The sequence below is a fragment of the Agrilus planipennis genome, unplaced genomic scaffold (genome assembly GCF_000699045.2).
Source record: "Agrilus planipennis isolate EAB-ADULT unplaced genomic scaffold, Apla_2.0 scaffold153, whole genome shotgun sequence".
NCBI lineage: Eukaryota > Metazoa > Arthropoda > Insecta > Coleoptera > Buprestidae > Agrilus > Agrilus planipennis.
The window spans coordinates 373274-400426 of record NW_020438996.1 but is presented as its reverse complement, the minus strand read 5'-3'; the positions used below and the strand labels follow the sequence as shown (position 1 = coordinate 400426).

The 27153-nt window shown below is 36.4% G+C and overlaps 1 protein-coding gene across 3 annotated transcripts in view; it reads right to left on the bottom strand.

Moving 5' to 3' along the window:
* Positions 1 to 4390: 4390 nt before the first annotated feature.
* Positions 4391 to 27153, bottom strand: part of LOC108738062 (sporulation-specific protein 15-like) — a 49684-nt gene continuing 26921 nt past the window's right edge. The window contains exons 3-5 of one of the 3 annotated variants that reach the window (XM_025975779.1): positions 25201 to 25392; positions 5624 to 5766; positions 4391 to 4904 (exon numbers count right to left, since the gene is read on the bottom strand). In XM_025975779.1, coding sequence (XP_025831564.1) covers positions 4559 to 4904; positions 5624 to 5766; positions 25201 to 25392 — 681 coding nt within the window. In that variant the 3' untranslated portion in view covers positions 4391 to 4558. The remainder of the gene's footprint in view (positions 4905 to 5623; positions 5767 to 25200; positions 25393 to 27153) is intronic. The other 2 variants (XM_025975777.1, XM_025975778.1) reach the window with 2 other exon arrangements.

Sequence of the window (27153 nt, the reverse complement as noted above, 5' to 3'; positions counted from 1 at the left end):
TATTGTACAATCATTGAAATTTTAATTATACATTACCGCTCTAATTTTATCATAAATGCGCCGTGAAAATAAGCAAAATTAAAATATCAATTTTCCGATTTTTCATGGCAGAAAATATGGTGGATCCCACTTCCAAATAATTACCATTTTATCTATTTATAATGTAATAGGATGAAAGGATAATTTACAAATTTGTTTACTTTACCGATGAAGTACATTGATTTGTGCAATTTTTTATATAGGCCATAAATAATAGTATTATTAAGGTTGTCGATTTTTTCTGGAGAAAAACTGTTGTGCCCGCCTATGTAGTGGTAACGCGGTAGCTAGAGAGTATGTGTGAGCGTAGAGAGCAGCGCGCATGTTGCGAAAGATACAGAGTTAGAGCGGTAGCGCATGGTCGCTTTTTACATTGTAGAAGAATACTGATTAATAAATGCAATCTTGTTGTTTAATGTAATGCAACTGCTATTGTTCTTTACAAGTGCCTCCTCCTTACATTCTAACAATTGGCGGCGAGGATAAAAAGGCAGTTTACTCATTTATTTTTACGTACATACAAACCACGCCCGGCTCTAACCTACAATACATCTATATACACGGCGCCGATCGCAGGAGCGGATACAAGTGTAGCTAACCTACAAACTAGCACGTGTTTTTCAAATTCAAGTTACGACAAAGTATGGTCATTAACTCCTTTTGGGGCCCAGTCATACAGCGCAAGATGTCAGAAATCACATCAAATACACTGCAGATTGAATTTTTCAACAGCGAGGTTATTACATGGACTCGCTGGGTGAAGAGATTCGAGGACGCGTTTACACTAGCTGGCTGGGACCAGGGGCTGAAGGCCAAAGCCCTTTTACACTACATTGGAAATGCAGTTTACAATACATTGTGTGATAAGTCTGGAGTAGACGATCCCTATACAATGACATACGATATGTTATTTGTGCTAAACTCAAAGAACTCTACGAACCAACTGTGCTTGAGATAGCGGAGAGTTACAGATTTTACACTAATAAGCAGGAGCAAGGCGAGTCAGTTCAAGCTTATGCAAATGCATTGAACAAACTAAGTGTCAACTGTGATTTTAAGGAACATGCTTAAAGAGCACTCAGAGATCAGTTTGTTATTGGCTTAGCAGATAAGCCTACACAAAATCGACTGTTAGAAGCTAAGAATCTGACATTCGAATCTGCCCTACAAACAGCAGTTTCAATGGAGCTCACGTCAAAAGAATTTTCTGCTATGACTCAGAGTACAGCGACAGTTGATTTATTACATAAGAAGTACAAAAATAGAAATAATACAGGGTACAGTCAACCCAATAAGAAATACAACAGCGATGGCAAAAATGATAAGCCAAGTAAGCAAGTACAGTGCTACAGATGTGGTGGGAGCCACTATTCAAAAAACTGCAAGTTGTTTAGTAAAATTAAGTGCAGATTCTGTGGAAAACTAGGACATGTTAAGAAGGTGTGCTTCAAGAAGAAAACGAACACTGATGAGGTGAATTATCTGGGAGCGGCTAGTGATTCAGATAGTGACTGCGAGGAGTATTGACCCTGTGTGTCCTGGAGGAGCTCAGTCAGTTCCAGAGGGAAAATATACTGCTTGGTGTCGGTCAACAGCGTCAAGGTGAAGTTCGAGGTGGATACGGGAGCTGCTGTGACTATCATGAATGCTGATCAAGCCAAAAGGATCCTGTCCGCATCAAGGGCTCGTTTGAAATTGCATAAGTCTGATTTACACTTAGTATCATATTGCAAAACACCTATTAATATTCTCGGTTATGTTACTGTTGATGTTGTTTTCAAAAATTCAAAATTTACACTTAATTTGTATGTTACAGATGTACAGCGTGATCCACTCTTGGGTCGAGAATGGGTAATGCAGTTTATCAAATGTGAAGGTGCGGATGCAATTTTCGATTCAGTTTTGGCTGTGGAGGAAGCAGCAAATGTTGATGTTAATGCGGAAGTTAAGCAACTTTTACACAAATACAAAAATGTCCTAAGTACAGATATGACAGAAATTGAGGGTTTCAAGGCCAGTCTGACTTTGAGAGAAGGTGCAAAGGGAGTTTTCTTACGTGCCAGGCCCTTGCCGTTTGCATTAATTAAACCAGTTGAAGATAAGTTGAAAGTTTTAATTAAACAAGGGATACTAGTCAAAGTAGACACTTCTATTTGGGCAACCCCTATTGTACCTATTATGAAGAAAGACGGGTCAATACGTTTATGTGGCGACTACAGTGTGTCCGTAAACCCCCAATTAATAATTTGTGAGCATCCGCTACCGACCATTGATGAATTGCTAACCGATTTGCCTAATTGTATCGCGTTCGCGATTTTCGATGTCAAAAACGCGTATTTACAAGCTGGAGTTACGCCCGAAACAGCTGAAATCCTAACACTAAATACGTCACTTGGATTGCTGCAACCTACTCGTTTAATGTTTGGGGTTGCTTCAGCACCCGCAATTCGGCAACAATTCATGGATTCAAAACTTAAGCATCTAAAAGGAGTTAAAGTTTTCCAAGATGACATTAGGATAGCAGCTAAATCAATTACAGAATTTTTACAAACCGTAGACAAAGTTTTAAAATTTTTACATGATTGTAATGTCAAAATAAATGTCGAAAAGTCTAAGTTTTATGCGAAAAGTATTAAGTACTGCGGATATGTGATTGATGGAGATGGAGTTCATAAAGATAAAGCTAAGTTTGATGCAATTGTTAACATGCCTAGGCCGACGAATGTTACAGAGGTCAGAGCCTTTTGTGGCATGATAAATTTTTACAGTAGATTCATCAAAGATGCTAGTACAATTTTACATCAACTCATTCAGTTACTGTGTAATAATAATAAGTTCGAATGGAAAGAACCGCAAGAAGTAGTTTTCTAGCGAGCTAAAGAAGCTTTTGTTAGTAATAAAATTTTACAGTTTTTTGACCCTTCAGTACCATTGGTGCTTGCCATGGACGCGAGCCCGGTTGGTCTGGGTACTGTTTTATCTCACCGATACCCAGATATAGCTCTAGGAATAGTTGATACGTAGGATAAGAACTCGACTGGTAGCCTGGTAGAAGGTTTGTTATAAAACGAAAAGATAATAATATCTCCGGAGTGAAGGTGTAACGTAGCTGTGCAGCAGTCGAAAAATCGGTTAGAAGCAATGGAATTGTCTATGATTAGCGCCGTCCCTTTTCTGTGGAGTAGTTTGTCGTTTCGGTAGATGTTGTATTGTGCTATGTATTGCCGTTCTTTGCGTGTAGATAGTGTTTCTTGTAGTGCGAATGTGTATAGAATCATTATTTAGTGTGTGTATTATGTTATTCTTTTTTCTCTTCCATCCGTTTGTGTTTATTGTACAAATTTTAAGATTCGCAAATGTTAATTAACGGGGAAGATGAGTCATCGATTGGTGTGGGTTAGGATTTAGGCATGGGAGTATCTTGGAGGTGAGGTGATTGGTGTTTTGGATAGGTGTACGTTATTAATCTTGGGCCTGTAAAGAAGTTTCCCATAGCGTTTTTACAAGCTGACGTCACAAAATCCATCATTAGTGCCTACTTCCTAACACACTGCCAATTGCTGAGAGACCTGGATGAGCTCACCCAGCTTAACATTCGCTTCGTTTGTGTACCATGATTTACTTTAGCATTTTCCGTCATTATTGTTACCCCGAGGTTTCACCACTTTTCCCAAGCATTTAGTAAGACATTACATCAACACTACCTCTGATTTCCTGTGGCGTGCAGACCACGACGTTTAGTTCCGGACAGATTCATTGTAGTAAAAAGAGAAACAATGGTATAGCTACATATCGCTCGTCCATCCTTTAGTTCCTGAGCATTTTCATGTACATTATTTCGAAAAAAGGCGATGACTAACGCCTATGTGAGATTACCAAGCCCCCCACGCTGGAGCCATCCCCGATAGATATCCTGTACGGAACATTAATGATTTTGCTCATGTATTAGCGAATAAAATGATTTTCTCTATGATAGATTTAGTCCGAGTCTATAACCAAATTCCCGTTACAGAGAAAGATTTCCTAAAACAGTAATAACAATTTTGCAATTAGGTTTTGACAGGGTTTTTTCCCGATTTAAAATCGAGGTTTCCTTTCGGATTTCCTTATTAGGTCCTAACATTATTTACTTGAAACGTCCTTCATATAGAAAAGCGTGGTATTCCTAATTATGTATACATAAGGTGGACTAGGAAAAAAGTTTTCCCTAGCAGGGTAGTCGGGACGGTGCTTGTGGGATCGTTATTTACCCCACTAATTCAGGATTACGTCCCGAAATCCACTATGACTATTATTTACTGCAGCTTCAGATTCAAACTTTACATAGAGATCAAGTGTCTCATTTTTTTGTGTATGTATTTAATCTACAGATTTGTTTAAATACATATTAGTAATAATTCGTATTATAATATCACTTTTTTTACAAACATTCTTTTAAGTATGTAACTTAAACATTAAAATACATATGTATAAGGGTTATAAAAGGGAAGGGGGCACATAAAGGTATTAACAGGACATTTCATTCCATTCGAGAATTGTTTTCAGAGTCGTCGTTTGGTAATTGCGGTAAAGCTGGAAGCATTGTAACAGCCGCAATTTTAAGCAGTGCAAATGGATACCTAAACATATCTCGAGTAGTTATCCACCAAGGCTTGTTTCTTTCATTACGAAGAGAGACTTTCAGTGTTTCTATCTGCATCATCAATATTTGTATTTGATCTTCGAGTTTATCTTTATCTTCCTCGAATTCGTTAAATTTTTCAGCGTTCTTCTCCACCTCGTTTTCTAATTCTATTTTTTCCGATAATAAAATTTCAATTGTGTCATGTAATTTTTCGTTTTCTTCTTTATCTTGTATACATTGTCTATTCAGAAATTAAAAAGTCAATCAAATTTGAGTTTTTCATTGCTTTAAGCAGACCATCATATTATTAAAAGTTTCATTTAGTTTTTGTCAATTTATTTTCTACTTATTCAAACATACTAATCAACTAAGGAAAACAAGCCTAACACCATGTTACCTACTTTACCTGCCCGAACGCCAACTGTTAATATAATGACAATATTACAAATTCTTCTTCATATTTCTTTAAAAACCACGGTCCAGATTGTTGGACTTTTTCGAGGCTAGTTTTATTTAGTCAAAAAATAATACTGATGGAATTTGATTAAAGGACAAGCTCAGAGATCAACAACCATTAACAAAGATTATTAAGATTTTTCGTACAGATAAAACTGTAAAAACTAACTAACATAACAATTGTTTTAAAAACGTTGTACGATTAAAATAATAAAACAACAAAAGTGTTTGTGTATAACTGTCACAACGTGGTTTTTAATTATTTATTTATTTACAATTTTATTAGTGCAACGTCTTTAAAACTAATGTTATGTTAGTTTTTAGTTTTATCTATACAAAAATTTATTATTAATGTTTATTGATCTCTGGGCATATCTTTTAACCAAATTCCATCAGTATTACTTTGACTAAATAAAACTAGCCTTGAAAAAGTTCAACTACCTGGATGAAACGTTGGCTGTGGTTTTTTTTTTATCAATAAAATTTGGTTAAAAAATAATTTACCTCTTTAGAGTTGCAAGAATCGCATCCTGCTTAATCGCGCATTGTCTTTCCTCCAGCAGCTTATTTTCCAATATAACAATCGCTTCCTTCAGTTTTTTTGTTATTTCTTGGTTAACGGACGCATCCTTTTCGGAAAGTGCGATCTATAAAACAATGTGATTAAAACAACGTGTTGCGAGATGTGACAATGATACAATTGTCGATGTACTGCTGTACCACACAGACAAAATGTTCAAACTCGATAAAAAAAACTCACACAAAAATAAAAATAACACTTTAAGAAAAGTTTATAGAAACTCGCCCAAATATGTGTAGGATTTGATCTAGTATAATATAGTTTTTTTGATATTGCCAGTTAAGGCAGTGGCAAATTAATATTCTATTTTTACCTGCGTACATGTTGGGGTACGTGAGAGACCACCGCGGCAGTGAGAGACGAACAAGAGACTAAGAGGTTTAAGACGTAGCGGTATATTCTTTTAGACATTGAGCATTTTGTTCAAAAAGACGGAAGATGTATTTATGGTGATTATACGAAGACGTGTGTTTTGGAAGACGGAACACTACATTAAATAGTGTTTATATGTTGTATTATTTAGTTCTTGATTGTTACTCGTATTGCTGTTTGATATTTAACCTCATTATCAACTTTATTATATATATATTCTACTACCCGGAGGCTTTTATTGAACAACCCCTAAACAACAAGAGGAAAAAGCCTACACATGTATATTTGCTTATGTTGAATGCCAGATGATAAAATACGTTTGCTTCTTAACTACTACCATTCATAAAATATAACTTCTTATCCCCATTATAAAAATATGTCGAAGCGGATTCAAGCTACATAGATGCCGTCAGGGTGGTGCACATTACCAATCCTGGAAATACCGAATTGTATAATGTTTATTGAACAGGCAGAAATGTTTCTTGCAGGAATAAAACGGAATTTGGAAAAAGTTGATTGCAGAAGGCAGCACCTTGAAATTACTAATCAATCAATCAATATTAATAAAACGATTTCTGAAAATTAAAACAAATAAACTAATAAATAAATACAATTATGACTAAAATTCTAAAAATATATTACGAACATAAAACATTCCGGCCGCCTTAAAAGGTTGCCTTTTAATTTAAAGTCTATAATTACACGTTAAAATTGAACAAGTGTACTCGTTGATTGATAAAGCGCACACTTGGGGTACTGCACGTTTAAAAACCCTACTCCCTCTGAGAGAAACAACTCCGATAACCCCACCTTTTACGGGTACACTTTTGTCACTCGTCCAATGCATAGGTGGTTTGCTGTTTTTCCGAATTACCACCCATCTGCTGTTAAGCTCATTACTAATTCTAAATGCATTGCTTTCAAATAAGCAAACGTATTGTAATGTTCGTGGGTTTAACAAATTAAATTTTAAGAAGAAAACTATTTATTTACACTAATTATTATTGAAAGACATAAAAACACTATTAACTTATTACTAAACTTAGGTAATTATTCTATTTATTTACACAACTGTTACTATTCACTGCTCTATTTATTTCACTTCTATCACTTTCAATTTATCTCTTGATTCACCTCGGCAACGGTCAATTCATTTCTACTCTCCTTCGGCGATCGTCTCTACCTTTTTATACTCCTTTGCCTCCTTTCGGGAACGTTCTTCAGCCTTCCAGAGAAGTCTCGTTTTCTTTGAACGGTTTAATTGTTACAGATACGGCGCACATGAAGAAAAGCGCCCGCGGCTAGTCGGCGAATCGGTAAGCCGCTCACACCGCTGATAAGGTCTAAGCTAAAATAGCCGATTACCTTCTCTTGGCCATCTTGCAACTGCGAAAGAACGGCTCCCATTCCCACATTGCTGGCGTCGGTGTCCAAAATGAACATTCCATTGGGCCGAGGATATACCAGTACGGGGGCTGTGAGCTTGCTTCAATGTGTCAAATGCCGTTTGACAATCCAAATCCCAATGAAATTTGCGGTCACTTTCGGTTAAACGTGTCAAAGGTTTGGCGATATTGGCGAATCCATAAACATAGCGACGATAATAAGTGCTCAATCCCAAGAAGCTTCTTATATCGTGAACATTTTCAGGCACTGGTCATTCTCTCACGACCTTTATCTTCTCCGGATCCACGGCCACGCCCTTCGCTGAAACAACATGACCCAAGTAAGAAACTTCCTCCCGGAAAAGGTGGCACTGAGTTTCAAATTGGCCTCGCGTAACCGCTGGAATACCGCTTGCAAGTTCTGTAGATGTTCATTAAAGGTGCTTCCAATCACTATGATGTCATCTAGGTATACCAAGCAGGTCTTTTCAATTTGATCACTCAAGATTTTCTCCATCAACCTTTCGAACGTCGCCGGAGCATTGCATAAACCAAAAGACATAACTGTAAACTGCCAAAGGCCCGTGTCGATCGAGAATGCGGTCTTTTCCTTGTCGGCAGCATCTAAAGCAACTTGCCAGTATCCGCTCTTCAAGTCGAGTGTGGAAAACATTTTCGAACCAGAAAGCATATCCAAGGTGTGTCAATCCATGGATAACTATCTTTCTTAGTTACGTTGTTGAGCTGGCGGTAATCCGCGCAAAAACGGGTTGTTCCATCCTTCTTCTTTACCAATACTACCGGTGATGTCCATGGACTTGAGGATGGCTCAATTATGCCGGTCTCCTGCATTTCGTGGATTATTCGCTCTGCTTCTTCCTTTTTGGCCAGGGGTAATCGTCTAGGTTTTTGTCGAATAGGCTGCGCATTTCCGGTATTGATCTTGTGTTTTACGATATTGGTCCTTTCCCTACCATTCTTGTCAGTCTCAAAGACGTCGGAATTCTGACAAAGTAGATGTTGCACTTTGCATTTCTGCTCACTGATTAGATTCCTACAATGTCTGTCCATCACTCCACTTATTTCAACAGGTACTGTTTCAGAATTTACCTTTCGGGTTACAGCTTCCTGTCTATCTTCGTTGGAATAGAATTCTTCGCCATTTAGTCTCAGAAGGCGTCTTCTTAAATTCATGTCAAAATCGTATTTTTGTAAAACGTCCAGCCCAAGAATAACGTCATCTTCAATATCTGCCACAAGCACTCGATGGTCGAAGACAGTCTTACCGATTTCAAGTGAGACATTAGCTTCGCCATGAACAACCGCTTTTTCTCCGGTAGCGGTACGCAGGACCCACTTAGTTGACACGACCTGGTTAGAACCCTCAATTATGCCGGGTTTTACTATGCTCCTAGTGGCCCCAGTATCCAAAAGAAACACGCATCTTCGGCCATTTATTTTTCCACCTAGGAGTAGACTGTCATTCTGGTGCTTCAAGGTCTTCGTAAATGCGATAAATTCGGGGTCTTTTTGTCCGTGGGTCAACGTTTGCCCCGTTACGTCGACCCTATCTAGTTTTCCTGCTGTTGACGTCGAGTACTTGGGGAAGGAGTACTTTTCCTACACTGCCTTCTCGTGTGACCTAGTTCGCCGCAATTCCAACATCTTAGCCTTCGTGTTTCTTTATCGAACTTGGAGATGATTCGGCAGACGGTTTCTTCTAGAGATTCTGACGAATCCGTTTCTTCACGCAGTAGCCGAACCCTTCCCTGTCTGCTATAGGCCCGTTTAACAGTTTCGTACTCCAATGCACGAGCCAATGCATCAGCTAGCGTCTTAGGTCGGTCAAGGCGTATTCGTTGTTGGGTGTCACTGTCCCGAAGTCCATCAGTAAATGCCTCCACTGCCAACCTTTCCATCAATTCTTCTGGAGTATTAGGATATACCAGTCGGGACAGTCTCGCAATATTGCCCTCGAATTGTTGTAGGGATTCCGTTGGTTTCTGTTGACGGGTTTTCAGTTGAATGTGAAACACCGCTGCTAAATGAGCCTCGCCGTAGCGGAACTCCAACCGTTTTACCAACTGTTCATAATCCGCCAACTCTTCCGGGGAAAGGGTGTTCAAAATGTCACATGCATCTCCACGAAGCGCAACGGTCAACGCAGTGGCTTTTTCTTCAGGCGCCCAGTTATTCGCCTTAGCATCCGCCTCGAATTGCTTGTGGTATGTGGCCCATGAGGACTTTCCATCAAACGTTGGTGGTTTTACTCGTGTTCTTGACTCTACACCGCTTCCTTGGCTGATTGAACATCCCCTTCGATTGATTTTGTCTTTCCATTAAAAATCAATTCTTCCAGCACTTTTATCTTCTCTTCTGTTTCTTGAATATTCTTATTAAATTTTTCTTTCCATTTATTCTCCAAACTTCTACTGTTTTCTTCCAATTCCCGTTTCAAACTTTTACTATTTTCTTCCAATTTATTTTCCAAACTTTTATTGTTTTCTTTCAATTTATTCTTCAAACTTCTACTGTTTTCTTCCAATTAACGTTTCAAACTTTCACTATTTTCTTCCTATTCACGTTTCCAACTTCCAATTTATTATCAAAAATTTACTGTTTTCTTTCAATTTATTTTCCAAACTTTTACTGTTTTCTTCCAATTTAGATTCCAAACTTTTACTGTTTTCCTCCAATTTATATTCCAAACTTTTACTGTTTTCTTCCAATTTTTCTAAACTTTTTATCATTTGCGACAATTCGTCTTCAAAAAAGGAACGTTTCAGGATCATGGCCATCCTTTTTCAACGCCTCCGCGAGCCGCCACTGAAGTTCCGCTTTGTTACCGCTTGTCGCTTCATCCTGTTCTTCCAATTCTCTTCTTAACTCGGCTACTTTTAATTCGTTCAACTTCTTTGTCATTGTGATGTCTTTTACTCAACCCCACACCTGACACCAGTTGTAATGTTCGTGGGTTTAACAAATTAAATTTTAAGACTCACAACGACAAAAATTATTTATTTACACTAATTACTATTCACTGTTCTATTTATTTCACTTCTATCACTGTCAATTTATTTCTTGATTCACTTCTGCAACGGTCTATTTATTTCTACTCTTTCACTTCTACAACGGTCAATTTATTTCTACTCTTCTTCGGCGATCGTCTATTCCTTTTTATACTCCCTTGCCTCCTTTCGGGAACATTCTCCAGCCGTCCAGAGAAGTCTCGTTTTCTTTGAACGGTTTAATTGCTTTCCCGGAACGCAGGTACGACACACACGTTTACAGATACGGCGCACATGAAGAAAAGCGCCCGCGGCTAGTCGGCGAATCGATAAGCCGCTCACACACACGTATGCCCGATCGCACACAATCACGCTCGTAGTCGCTACAGTATATATGCCTTATAGAGTTTCGCCCCTTTCCTATTTTTGGTTTTTATCAATACGGAACCCGCGTAATCTACATCATAAGTATAAAATAGTGGCGCTGAGTGATGTCTTTGGTTTGGCTCGGAAGCAAATTTTACATTCATGGATAATTCTTTTTACTATACTTTTACCTCCTACGGACGAATACTTGTCACGCATAGAAGACAACACTAAATTTGCTCCGCAATGCAACAAGCTAATGCGTTCATGTCGAAAAATTGATTTAGTGAGATTGTGAGATGGAGGTAGTATTATGGGATGAATATTATTAAAGTTAAAAGTAGAATTCTAAATTCTCCAACCCCTGTGTTTCCGAATTAGTCTATAAGGGGATTTAAGGGAAAAAGTTTGCTGCAATTTGCTAACGGTTTGTCGTTTCTTAATTGATATAGGTACCTAACGTAAACTATGCTTTGTGTACTATTTATTAGATACCGCATGACATGGATTAATTCACTTGTTAAATTACATAACTCTTGTGTGCTTTTTGTATTTTAGATTTCAAAGTTTTAATTAATCGAAAACGGTATGAGATTACGCGGTGCAATCTAATTAGAGATGAAAATTTTGAACACAATTATAAATTGTGAGGCCCGTGCCACCACAGATTTGAATTCAATAATTGACTTAATTTAACTACACGCGATACCAGGTTTGCGGGGTAGCCGTTTGTTCTTAAATGTTGTTAAACTTTCAATACTTCTTTGTGATTTAATTTGGACTAAGCGGTTATCTATAAACGTCTTCCATCGATTGAGTCATGCTTCACTCTCGACTCGATCTTCGAAACTGACGAACCATTCCAGAAGCAACGAACTTCTGGTCTACCAGCCTCGCAGCCTATATATATATATATCTTTTAAAGTTTGGGGTTGCTTCAGCACCCGCAATTTGGCAACAATTCATGGATTCAAAACTTAAAGCATCTACAAGGATTAACTCCAAGATGACATTAGGATAGCAGCTAAATCAATTTCAGAACTTTTACAAACCATAGACAAAGTTTTAAAAATTTTACATGATTGTAATGTCAAAATAAATGTTGAAAAGTCTAAGTTTTACGCGAAAAGTATTAAGTACTGCGGATATGTGATTGATGGAGATGGAGTTCTTAAAGATAATGCTAAGTTTGATGCAATTGTTAACATGCCTAGGCCGACGAATGTTACAGAGGTCAGAGCCTTTTGTGGCATGATAAATTTTTACAGTAGATTCATCAAAGATGCTAGTACAATTTTACATCAACTCATTCAGTTNAACCATTCCAGAAGCAACGAACTTCTGGTCTACCAGCCTCGCAGCCTATATATATATATATATATATATACACACACCGTATATATATACACACACTGTTCGACAGCCGAACGCTCCAGCCGATCGTATCTACCGTCAGGGCATAATTTCCATTTATTTTTCAAGTTTAACAGCCCAGCCGTTCAGTAAACAAGAGTAAACCAAGTATATTGCCTTTTTATTTTAACTATTAAAAACCTACAGTTCTTTGGGACGGAGACGCAATCTCCCACTGAACTTACACACCACTAACCGATATAACCTAACCTAACATCTCTTTTCCGTATACCAGCACGACTACATAAGAGTGTGCGTTAGCTGTTCTCACAATGGGTACCCCCAAGACCTCTCAACTCTTGGAGGGATTGGAGGGACTTCCCCTTGCGGAAGCCTTAACCCTAGTGGGCGATCTGTAGTCCTAACTCGCTACGTTAAACTAGTTCATCCGTCGTCATTCACAGCATGCGCCTCTAAGCCCCATATGCACGGACACAGTGTCCGAAACTTACGCTCCTTCTAGGCTCACTCCAAATCGAAACCACCGCCTATACACAATAAACACTGGAGACGAACACCTTTTTTTTTCATCGTCTTCGTCAACGTCCACGGACACTAAGTCGGAAATGGAACATCCAAGCCACGGCGCTAAAGCTGTCCGCCAAAACCCTCTTTGGCCGAAGATCCGCAGAGTCATGAACTGCCACGGCTTTACCGCCCGTCCAGCCATTAACACCCAAGACTCGATCAGTCTATGCCATCCGTACTTCAGCAGAGTTTGCGAAGCCATCCCCACGGACAATATTCAGTCCGAACTTGTTACTGGCCATCAGTGTCCGTCCGTCTAGACAAGTCTTCCTCTAAGTCCAAGTCTATCTTCGAACTAAGAAAGCTCTGCGGTTTCAACATGAAAGTTGAGCCGGAAAGAGCCATCAAAGAAGTCGCCCAGTGCCCCCGTTGTATGAAACATTCTCATACGGGCAACCACTGCCACGAAGCCTGGGTCTGCTCCTTCTGCGGCCGCAACCATATTACCGCCGAATGTAAGGCAAAAGAACAGAAAAGATATATCCTCCTGTGCTTACTGTAAAGGGAATCACCGCGCTACATATAGCGGTTATCCCAAGGTACCACTCTCCCCTGCTCCGGCCGCATCTCAAAAGCACTTGAAAAGTGATCCGCTCTCTTTAAAACAGAGCCCCACATCTCCCGTCGCTAAAACACAACGGCTCCGTATTCACTTGAGAAGAGGATAAAGCTGCAATTTTCTCTATCTCTGTCTCCAGTGCTCTCCACTTTCTTGTCGGTCAACGTCGCCTCCCAAAACTTCGCCCCTACTGTTTCCGTTTTTAAACTTACATCCCCCACTCCGATCTCTGGAAAAGAGAAAAGCCCCTGGCGCGGAAGCAATTCCGAACGGTTTCCTAAAAGTCTTGCCATCGAAACACGTAACCGCACTCTGCAACATTATAAACGCTATCGTGCGGCTCCAACACTTCTCCCTGGTCTGGAAACAAGCTACAGTCATCTGTCTCTCTAAGAAAACGAAGTTTTCAGCTCTCCCTCAAGCTACATGCCCATTAGACTGCTCAGTTCGCTAATCAAAGTAGTTGAACCGGCTTCTTGACCTGTAGAGAGAAACAACCTTCTCCATGAATTTCAATACGATTTCCGCAGTCAGGACGACACTGGCCAACAACTTCTCCGTCTTTCCGGTGATATTTCTCACTACCTAAACAAATACTGTCACACTTCCATGCTTCTGGTGAGTATCCAGCAAGCCTTCGATAGAATTTGGTACGAAGGTCTCATCTTGAAACTTATTGCCCTCAACATCCCACATTTCCTAATCGACGTTATTCGATCCTTCCTCTCTAACAGAACCTTACGTGTCCGCGTTGGCTCTGCTCAAACCATTCTTCAGTGCTCCGCAAAATTGAACAAGTACCTACCCCTACTCCAAAAATTGGTATCGAAGTTGGAAACTCTCCATTAACGAAGCCAAGTAGAAAGCAATTTTGTTCTCCCGTAGGGTTCGAAAACCTCCCATTATCACCATTAACAACCATCCCGTAAAATGGAACAGTTCTGCTAATTACCTTGGTATCGTCTTCAAAGGAACACCTACATGGCGAAAACACATCCTTGCCACCCGTGCCAAGGCCCTAGCCGCTTTTATCTCCCTCAAACCCTACTTCCAAAACAGCTCCATCTTTCACCAAACAAAAATCCATGCGTGCAACACAATTATCAAAAGCATTTGCTCCTACGCTACCTTCTAATCTTAGCTTCTTTCTTTTCGCTCATTCTTAGTTTCGCTTTTTTAGAGCGAGTGCCCACCCAACTCATCCGAGATGAGTCATCGATTCCCATGTCATCCTCCTTTCCGCTCCACGCTTCCCTTGCTACATTCAGTTACCTTCCCGCCCCCAACCTCTTCCCATTAAACCTTCCCTGGGATGTACAACCTCCGGGTTGATCTCCCTATTAAAGGAGGGGTTTTAATGGGTAGGCGCTTCAGTAAATAATTTTGAAGATTTCTCCTCCTCGAGGAGAAACTAAACAAAACAAAAATGGACGATGCATTAGTCTAACTCAAAATTATAGTAAATCACACCAGAAAAAATATTTATTATTTTATTACTTTTAATTAGGTTTGATAACTTTTTACATTTTTTCGAATAAATGCGCCAAGTGTGTGTCCATTTAAATTTTTCTCCAATACAACTATTAACAATCGTCCGGGTATTTCTGTAAGATTTAAAAGAACCTTGCCCTATTTTATATTAATTAATTTTGTGGGTCTCAAAATATGGGTACTGAAAGTAATGCCATAGAACTACAAGATGTGGTAAATCAGTTAATAAATACTATTCAGATAATGCGTACCTTTCAACAATAAGTTGTGTTTGACATTAATTATAGTTTGAAAAAATTAGTGCAACAAATAAATATATTAATAGACAAAAAGACTATACACAACAAGAAGATGAAGATGTAGAACACGAAGCGTTAATGGAGATTGCTTAAATGACAGTAAAAAAAATCAAATTCCTTAATAGAAAACAAGAAATATGAATTTTAGCTCTGACGTGGGCTAACAGCCTGTTGTATTTATACGATTTCATATATACGTTAGATGAAACGATATTAGATAAAATGTTCAATTAATTTTGAAATGAAATTTGTGTTGGGTTGATTAAGAGGATCCGCAGCTAATTGACGGGAGGCGTTTATGAATTTAAAATTTGGAAAACATGAAAAGGATCAAGAGCAAATTACTTACTGATAAAACCAAAAAAAGCGGTTTGTTTGGAAGAAAAAACTGGCAATTTTGAATCGGAAATTTAAAGAGGTATCTATACTGCTGGTTAAAAAATAAAAGAAGATTTAGAAAATTATTTATGGAAGACCGACAAAACATATATTGAAGATGATGTACAACAGAAATGATAATTTAAGATGCCATATAGAGCACGCAGTGGAAGAAATGAAAATGAAAATCAAATGAAACGGAGAGGACGAAAACTAGAAAGGAATCGGACTGAAAATAATTTGTAAATCGTGATAACCATTAATTTGATGATAATTGTTGGAAATCAACGATGAGTTTAGTTTTGTAGAAATATCTATTCGTATTGTCGAGGTCACTTTTAGGCCACATCTGGATTTTATGGCCCTAAGGAGGCTGCAGAGACTTGTACATTTTAAAAGTTAGTTCATAAAAAGCTCCCGTTGTGTTAATACGTTTTCTGTTGTTACTGATCAATAAGGTACAATTGGAGTTTTACTATTTTTCATTACTATTACAATTAAACCACCGAACCATTACCAATCTTAATATAACCAACAATAATAATGTGAGAATTATTTTTAACTATGATCAAGAGGAATTAGTTAACGAAAACTTAGTGGATAAAAAGGAAATCCCTGCATCGAAAAATAGGCAAAATAAATAATGAATTATTGGTAAATTCGGACAGTCATTTAAATTGTTTGAGGGAAGATTTGTACAATAAATTGAATGATGAACTTGGACCATTACCGTGATAGCCTACATCTGGAGCAGAATTATATAGCGCATTTAAAGATAAAATTCAAAAAATTTCAAAACAAACTTGACTATTCCGATAAACTACGAAGTCGTATACGTATGTTATTGTTCCAACATTGAGCAAATCACTTATTTTGGATTATGAATGGCTAGTGGAAGTCAAAGCAGTAATTGATTGCAATCGTCGATTAATCCTGTTACCCCTTAAAAATACTATAGTAACCACTCCAATTAGTCATATTGAAGATAGCAAAACAGAAGTTCGATTGAATGCTCTCCATGTTATTGCTAAAAATAGCGAACGTATTATTAAGATTTCCTGTTACTCCACGAAAGGAACCCCGGATTCGCAGAATGAAAGTAAAGATGTAGTTGTTGAAGTTCTTACTATACAAGAGACAGCGAGAAGTAAATGTGAAGATATTGTCAGGCTACAACAAACTGATGAGTGGTGTAAGAGGATAATTCGGCAATTACAGGAAGTTAAATCGAAAGCAAGAATTACACAGAACTTCCAAATCAGTGAAGATGTGCTTTTTCGAGAGGGTAACAACAATTTATATAGAGTCTAAATACCGAAATAATTACAGAAGGGATTTATGCACGAAGTGCAAGAATTAATTAAATGGTTATGAAAAATGTCTTTGTATTTATCAAGATACTATTACTGCCAGAAAATGGAAAAACGAATTCGAAAGATAACATCTAACTGCGACTTCTATCAAAAGTAAATTTTCTATAAAATCTTAATCACTAATGTATTATGTGTTATCCTCGACACCTTCAGAATTGGTGGGTTTGAAGTTGATAGGTCCTTTACCTTCAGCACATGCAGATGTAACTCAATTAGTGGCCATTGTCGATGCCTTTTTTAAATTAGTCAAACTATAAGCGTTAACATGAGCGACAACAAAATCAATTTTGAACAAATTAATTATTTAGCTAAATGTGGTAAACCCCAAAATATCTTGACAGACAATGGGGCGCAGTTTATATTACTAGTATGGGTAAAAACACTCGAAAGCTTGCATCTATTCGTTAAACATACTTGTTATTACCACCCTCAAGCAAATTGAAATGAAAGAGTAAACAGATAAGTGGGAAAGCTCCTAAGAGCATTTTGCCATGAGAAACATTCTAGGTGGACGAATATGTTACTTGATGTAGAGAATTGGCTAAACAATTACATTCATAAAAACACAGAATTTACCTCACTACATTTACTTCACTAGAATAAATGTCGTTCCAAATCTATATATGCTTTACCATTCTCTCAACGAAGAAACGACACTTCATCAAGGAAAATTACAATGCGTTCATGAAAGACTATTATCAGCCGCAGAATAACGAAAAAAGAAACATAACTAAGAGTTAAACCACTATTTTTAGAATGGAGATGGAGTTTTAGTGAGAACCCATCCACCCTCCATCTAGTATTGAAGTCTCTAAGATGAAGAAATACTTTCTCTTATATGAGGACCCATTTCTGATATGTATAATTCAGCATGGAGCAAATCAATATGTTGATATCAACGGTATGTCTCGTGGTATTCACCATGTATCTAATCTAAACTCTAAATCTAGAACAAACAAAATAGCTCAAACCCCAACGCCAAAACACGACACTTTAGTTGTCCGAAGCACTTTTCAGTAACAAGGTTACCTTCTTCAACTAGTTCACTTCAGTCCCTGAAGAAGGTAATCTTGTTACCGAAAAATGCTTCAGACAACTAAACTGTCGTGTTTTGGCGTTGGGGTTTGAGCTATTTTGTTTGTTGTACAATAACCACCAAAGTTTTTCCAATCTACATAATATACTTTAAATTGATAAAGGCTTTTGGGGCCAGTAAGTGAAGTAGTGCTGTTCTGAATTGGGTCTAAAAGCTGGATGTGGAGATAGAAGGACCATTGTTTAGACCCGAATAAGAAGAGCATCAGTTTTACTCTAAATCCGTTCTAATTTGACTTATGTGGCCCGGAGAGTTAATTATATAATATTTTGTTGTTGAAAATTCTTATATTTTTATATATTCTTTGCAAATTATGTACAATTGGAATTAGTTTTCTTTTTGTGTAAAACCAAGTTATTTTATAACAAAAAAATTTTTTTTTGAGCAACAACTTTATTTAGTTGATGTTAGCAGTTAGTTTAAATTTTTCTTCAGTAAAACTATTAACAATCGCCCAGGTATTTCTTCCTGTAAGTTTTAAAACAACCATGTCCTATTTTATATTAATTAGTTTTTTGAGTCTCATTGTTTTACAACAAGGTAGGTAATGGTAAAAACCTCGAATTACATAATTTTTTTCTAATGTATTAGTGTTAACTTATTGTTAAATAAAACAAAATATAATTCCAAAATTGAAGCGATATTGACAAAACAGTACTGTATGAAAATAAATAAAAGTAAAACAAAAATACTGGTATGCAAGGGAAGAAAATGCAGGGAAAGATCGAATATAAAAATAGGAAACGAAAAATTAGAAGAAGTAGCTGATTTTAGGTATCTGGGACGTCAGATAAATCAGGACGGAAGGAGTAGTAAGGATATAAAGCATACAATAGCGCAGAGGCGTATCGCCTTCACTACAAAGAAGTCACTTCTATGCTCACGAACGGTTAATTCAGAAATTCGGAAAAGGCTGTTAAAGGTGTGTGTTTGGAGCACGGCGTTGTACGGGTGCGAAACATGGACAGTGGACGCGGCAGAAAAGAATAGGCTGGAAGCGTTGGAAATGTGGTGTTACAGGCAAATGATGAGAATACAGTGGATAAAGAAGGTTAGAAATGAAGAGGTATTAGAAATAATAGGAGAATAGAGGACTCTATGGAAGTCAATAAGTAATAAACGAGTTAGGTTAGTAGGACATCTTTTCAGAGACATATTAGAGGCAGAAACGGGAGTTATGACGAGTAGAGGTAGACGTAGATTAGATTACTGTTCGCAAATAGTCAAGGATGTGAGTTGTTCTACTTTTAGGGAAATGCGAAGATTAGTTTAAGATAGGAAAGAGTGGAGGTGCGTGTCCAACAAATCTTATGATGAAGATCGATTATGGCGAACTGTCTTTATTAATAGCGAAACTACGTTTACATGTTACATTAAGCATAGGCTTAAGGGCTTTTATTTATATTGCTGTTTTAAGATTAGTACAAGGCTATTCACATTGAACTAATACCAAATTTAACAAGAAATGCGTTTTATGCATAAGTTTGCAAACCGATGCATTCAGTCAACGGAAAAAAAATTGCCAGTGCACGAAATAACTTATTAAATTGGGACACTTTCTGAAAAACAAAACTTTCCACAATAAAGTATTCATCAAGTAATTTAGAAAGTAATGGACTATGTTTACAGACTTAAATAGGTACATGTGCAGTAAATGACGCGAGACATACACTCATCGTCAGTTGAGTTTGACGCTGACGCGAAGAGGGGGCAGCATTCATCTGGCTATTAAATGGAAAAATAGGGGGATGGGGGAAGTTTAATAGAAAGAGAAGAAAAATAACATAATCGTCATCGTGCAGTGTTCTTTTATTGACCATTCATCTCCAAGCAAAGGACATGGAGGACTTAAACAGATCCTTGGGCGCTATTGGCACCGTACTGGAGGACCTTCAACTACTTGCAGCCAACCTGATCTTCAATCCCTTCTACTTCCGGTACTTTCCAAACACCAGCTTTTTTGGCCCTTTCAAGTTATGACCCAGACAATACCGATAACGGTATTTCACTTTCAAAAATCGAGGGATTTAAGAATGAGTTTGGTTGATCTAACAGCAAACCGTAAGTAGGGTTGGCCCTTAAAATTAAAATCGACTCGCGAATGGTTTGCTGCATGACGAAACGTGAAAAAACATTTCTCAGTTTCACTCCCCAAGCAAAAGAATTTAGGAAAACTCTTTTGGGACGCAGGATATTATCGATGGACGAAGTTACGTTGGGTATGCCCGAATGAAATTAGAAAAACTGAAATCTTTGAAGACTAGTTGATAAGAAGCCGATTTAATAGAGATAGCTGCGTATTTTATTGATAACTTTGTTGTCATAACTGCTACTTAGTACATCATCAGTTAGTGATTGATTTCATTTTTGTCCAATTATGTCCCCAGCTTATTTTGAAAATTTAACCACAAATACAAAAGAATTTATTAACCAAAAACGTGCCGGCTGTTTTTCAACGGGAAATCAACATCGCTTTAGGTAACCTTAAGTATATCTCGACGATATTTTACTTCCTTCTATCACTGTGGATGAAGATTTTGAAAAAAGTGAAATTGGTTTTTGAAATTTTGCATAAAGCAAACTTTTCAATTATTATCAAATGCTGTTTCTTTTTGTAAGCAATCATTTATTTGGGTCATAAAATATCGGAAGACGGCATCCGGTCAAACCCAAATAAAGTTAAGGCTATCAAGGATAACTTGCCACCCACAAATGTAAAACAAGTGAGACAATTAATCAGGCCGGCAAGTTACTTCAGAAAATTTATTCCAGCATTTTCCACTAAAGTTTCTTGCGTTATCCACTTTACAAAGAATGACGCACCATTTGATTTGACGCTTAAATGTGAAAAGGCAAGGCAATACGCAACAGACATCTTGACAAAAAAAAACACTCTTATCTATTTTTGACTAATTTAAAAATATGTAAACATGGAAACTTATTTAAACCAACTGAATATTTTAGCCGAAAAATTTTCCCCGAAGAGAACAAATATCACTCTTTCGAGCTAGAAACTTTAGCTGCTGGAAACGCTCTCAAACACTTTCGTGTATAGTTATTTGGATTACATTTTACACTAGTCACAGACTGCAACTAATCCGCTAACAAGTAGGACTTGAAAACCAGTACAAGTGGGCGTATATCCAAGATGTTGATTTTGACATAATTTACAAAAAAGGTTCTGAAATAACACATGTCAATTTTTTGAGCCGAAACCTTATCAAATCCACGAATCAAAACGAAATACGAACCATTTTATATGTATCATACAGATCGTTTCCGATCCTTGCCTGAAAACCAGAACCAGTATAAATCCATTTTCGTAATAATGGACGCATTTTCAAAATTTTTCCTCCTGTACTCCCAGTCTACCTTTACAACCGAAGAAACAAAACAAAGCCTGAGCAACTCCATAAGTATATTTGGGACGCCAAACCAAATAATCTGCAATGCTAGAACAAATTTCACTGCCAGAATTTTCAGAGTTCAGAAATTTTTTTGGTATCAAACTGCACGTGACAACACCAGCAGTATACCGCTTCAACGGATAAGTAGAACGATATTTGCAAACCATTACCAATACGTTATGAGTCGAATCGAACCAAACAACAGAATGGTCGAACAGGTTGTGGAAAACCCAATTGGTTGTTAATACCACCATACAAAACCCCAGCAGATTCAGACAAGAGGAACAAATACCACAAATCCGTACAATCCTTGCCAATTTACCAGTTTCAAATTCGACCAAATCCCCAGTAGATCGTAACGAAATTTTAAGAAGATTACGAAAAAACGAACAAAACCAAATGTTGTCTCTGAATAAAAGAAAAAGGAATAAGCAATGTTACAAAGTAGATGATACCGTCCTGTTATTTAGAGGAGACGAGTTTGTTGGACCATACATCATAAAATCGCTACTACCAGACGACGGTTATTTGCTTTGCAAAATTAGCTGCCATTAATTGTTAAAATGTTAAGATCCAATTACGTACATATATAGCCTATAGTACCTTTAGCACACACAGAACAATATATTCTAAAAAATACGGGATTATGCAGCCAACGATGACAATAGAGACCGCCAAATGACGATGCCGTAAGCTTACCCGGACTTCAATGACGACACCGAAAATCGTGAATTTTTGAACTTAAAAGTGAAGATAGTTTTATTTTTACATTTCCATTAAATGACAGGTTTTTTTTTCATGCTCTATTAATTTTACTTTGTGAATTTGTATAATTTGCCGATATATAATTAGTGTTCTTATGTGTCAAAATAAACGTTTTTGTCAAGGTTTGTGCGAAAAATATATGTGTCACCGATTAAAGAAGAAATAGACTGGGCGTGTAAGATAAATACACATAATATAGGAATATATACTTATATTGAGCGATTAGTNATGTGTCAAAATAAACGTTTTTGTCAAGGTTTGTGCGAAAAATATATGTGTCACCGATTAAAGAAGAAATAGACTGGGCGTGTAAGATAAATACACATAATATAGGAATATATACTTATATTGAGCGATTAGTTGATTAAGTTTTAGTAATAATAATAAAAATAACCAAAATTAAAAGGTATCACGGGCACTGTAGGAATTGCCATCTAGTATCATATACATTCTTATTAATAAAAACTTGTTTTGTATAAATTGTATTATCGGATCACGTAAATGTAACTATGTAAATATAACTATAATATTTTCTGCTATGTAGATGAAGACATTGTATAAAGTTTTATATTCACTTCTAAGAATTAGTTTTTTTTAATTTAAATGAAGATCGAACTATATATGTTGCTATGAATAATTGACGTTAAACCTAAATGTCATATTGTGTAATGTTACGTCTTTCTTGGAAAGAGCATCGTACAAATGATAAATAAAAAAGAAAAACAAACTTTGGTGTTTCATTTTCAGTCATAGGGTATGGCGGTAGGTAGGTAGGATAATCTGTGGAATTTACCTACCTAAATTGTCCAAGGAAACTACAGAAAAAGTTAAACCAAATCGAACCGTCCTCCTAAATGCTGAGCCATGGTCTAAAGTCTAAACCTTTAGGTCAAGGCCATTCGGTGTTAAATTTTAAACCAGCAAATTTATTAACGTACAGCTCAAGAGCACCTTCAGCTTCAACACCGAGATCTCTCACAGCCCTACCTCTATGAATTTATATTACTTTAGTAACAGCTCATCCACATCGCCCACACATATCCACCCACCGCCGCCAAAATGTCCTCATGCATGAACTATCCTGGAGACCTACCTGATGCACCACACACCTGTAACGCTTATAAGTTCCAAAACACACACCACTTAGCTCCTTTTTATTCATATATCCTGATTTCGAAAACTGAAAATTTAGAAAATGCAGAAACATCTGTACTACAATATATATTCTTCGATGGAATGCCATTGGCTGGTTGGTCATGTCATAAACCAGTCTTTCGAGGATTCAACACCGTACAAGTCGATGACCTGTATTTTGAAGAAATTGAGGGTTAAGCGATGTTAAAGGTACTGATAACAATTAGCACTTTACTCGGTGTTGAAGAAAAAGAAACGAGCCTTAAATTCTACGCCTCATTACGAAAGGATCGGATAAGCTAAAATAAAATTTTGTAGATGTAGATTTCAATAAATTAATTTGAAAACCAAACTGCTCGTTTCATTTATAAACACAAAATAATTCGTACCTACAAAACATTATTTCTGGAGCTAAAATTAGTTAGCATTAAAAAGATCTTGTTAGTATGTAGATGAATAGGTAACCGTAATATGTGTAGCGAAATGTGTAGGTATAATGTCTCTATATTAATCATCATACTCTGGTATGAATCACTCTTGTATTCCAATTTCTTTCGTTTCAAATTAGGGGTTGGAAAACGATGACGCCAACAATTTTATCACGTGCAGCATGAGTCGCCACGACGCTGAGGCGTCGTCGTCAGTCGCAAGAGCGTTTGTTCTATCGAACGTGACTAATCGCCATTACCGCATAATAATATAAATACATATATGTAGACGCTATTTCCAAAATACAGGGCAAATACTTCAATACCAGTTAATAAATCAAATAAATTTAATTCTATTAACTATTATTAAGTATAATAAATCAAAATTAATACCCGATTTAAACAAGGAAATATTTCCAATTCTTCCCAGTATAACAAAAAAAAAGTCTCAATAAATCCCCAAATTCGTTACAAATAGTTTAAAAAAAACAAAAAACGAAAAGTTTTTTCAATTATACTGTTATATGCTTCGATCGGTACTACAAACAAGGATATAATTGTTTTAGTGTGGTACATTGCACGAAGGAACACACGCACCCACACACTGTAACGTACTTCCTAAATTATGTTGTAATGTTATTGTAACCATAAAATGTCAAAATAACTTGAAGTCTACGATTGTGATTTTCATGCTCATTACAATGACTTCCCCATGAGCGGGAAGTGAACAAGTTTTACCAACTTTAAAGTAAATCAAAAATTAATTAAAACATTCTGGCCACGTTATGTCATAGTAAGTATCTATTCGATAATCTCCAATAAAAACAAGTTTTCGTTTGCCTAAGACTATTTTAGGTATCCTTATCATAAACTGCAAAAAAGATTAAAACATGTCGTATTTGTCAAATAACTAGGTACATACAATATAGTTATTGTAAATTTTGTTATTAAACTAGTATTTTGTACTTGTTTCAATGTTTTTATATATATACATAACTTTTTTATTTTAAATCCATTTATATCCAAAACCATGTTTGACGATTTACAATTAGTTTAGCTTACAAAGTTAAAGATGCTTATCAAGGAAAATTTCGTATTACCTCCTTACATATTTTTCGTTTCATAATATAAAGTTTTTCCAAATTAATCTTTTGTTACGAAAAGTGTACTGGCGTCATATTATTCGTTCTTATTATATACCTATTAATAACAATTTCATACATTATTAATGATTAAAAACCGGTACTTTTCTTGTTGCAAGTCAACAAACTGTCGATTCATTCATAAACGCAACTGTTGGAATTTCCGACTTACTACTTTTATAATATGCATATCATATTTACTTATAATATGTAACTGATGGTGTGGGATTTCCCCACAACTACACGCATTTCATACCTTTACACGTACGTGCATATAATTTGAAGAAAAAATTGCAGTTAATTTCCTTTCTTATTCAAAAATATAGTAAAAATAATATAATATTCACTAGGCAATACCTTTTCCCTCAATACATGTAATTCTTCTTTTAAAGAGGTAATCTTGAATCTTTCATTCTGGAGAGTTTCCTCCATACATTTCATTTCCGCTTTTAGATTTAAAAGATTACTTTGTACATTTAATATGTCAGCTTTTAAAGACATCTTCTCCTCTTCGGACCTACAAATCCTTTCATCCAAGCATTTCTTATCCTACAAATACAATATTGTGAAAAAATAATTACCTACAGTAAAATGTCATCAACAATTCTTATATGTACCTAAGTACATTATTTACACACTATTAATAAAGAGAATATGAGAAGAGTAATAACTTTTTATTAATAGTATTTTACAGTGTAAATTCTAGCGCAATTCGAGAGACTGAAAATAATTGTCAGGGAGGTAGCGCAGCGTTACAAATGTCAAAATTTCATCCCTTACGATTTGTATTGCTTGGTAATCCTCGGCTATTATAGTGATGGTCGAGCAGGTTTTAATACACATAAAATTTGTTTAGCATAAGGTGCGTAAACAGGTGGGGGATTATATGCCAGCTACCCCTACTATTATAATATAATAACAATAATTAAAAACTGCCACCACATGGTTTTTAATAATTTATTTATTTATTATTTTAATCGTACAAAGTCGTCAAAACAATTATGTCAGTAAGTGTTTAGAGCTTTACCTATACAAAAAATCTTTATTAATGTTTGTTAATGGTTGTTGATCTNGTCATTAACAAACGTTTTGACTGTTTATATTTACACGAACCTGTGCTTTAACTTGTTTCAATGATTCACCGAGTGTCGCGACTTCAGTTCGACACCGACGCCACGCATTCAGTAACAGAAATTTGTACACGCGACGACCGGCGTCTATTCGTGACCGTCGAGACGCCATTCTTTCCTCTGTAACTGTAGTTTCAACGTCAGTTATAAATCCTTCGTTAACTCTACAAAAAATTGTAAATTGGAAACGATTAAACATCATACAGAGGACACTATAAAAATGTACATACATATATAAACTTATACCAGCTGCTTAATACACTGGGTGATCCATTTAACCCGAAAAGTATACTTAGCACCCAAATTTAACTTGTTAAGGTGTAAAGCAAACACAGTACCTTTTTATATACATATAATTTAAGACATGATTGATAATATAAAATTAATAGTTTTGTAAATAGGTACAACTGATAACGGTGAGAAAAAAATAAATAGAAAAGATATAAAAACGCTGATTCAATTTGTCAAATGTTTAAATCTATAAGTACATTACTTTGACTTAGGTTTCCTTTTGGTAGGTGTTATTTCTGCCATAGTCATACTTTTTCGTCTAGGTTTTTTTTGCTTTGTAGGAGTCTCAAATTCGATTATAGCTCGTTCCAACTTTTTTCTTACGTCGCTTTCTTCTGTGACGGGCCGTGTCGCAAAACGACGACACGAAGGTATCGGAATTCTCTTTTTATTATTATCGGTAGATACAGAAGAAGCAAGACGCAGTCCCGCTCCATCCCCACAACCGGAATAAAGCTTAGCTTTCGGAGTTACTCGATGTATTTCAGTAAAAGACATTTTAATAAATGATATTAATGTTATGTATATATATTTTTGTTTAAATAAAATAGTGAGACAATTTTCAGTGCCTACTTGAACACAAGCTAAAACAAAACTACGAATATTTGTCAGTTTTCTATCGACTTATTAGCTTTCTTCGTTTCTTACAATTATTTGAAGCTATGTGTAACGTTGCCGCTTTGCTGGACGTGAGTCGATATTTAATAAATAGTCATTTCACTATATAATTCGTTCAGTCAGGTTCAATTCGAGTTCATATTAAAACCCCCAAAAAAAAAGCACATTAAGATGTTCTCAGTGGGAGAATTACATTGAAAACAATAATAATAATAATAATAATAATAAAGAACAAAGATAACTACATAGGTACTATTGCATATGAACCAAT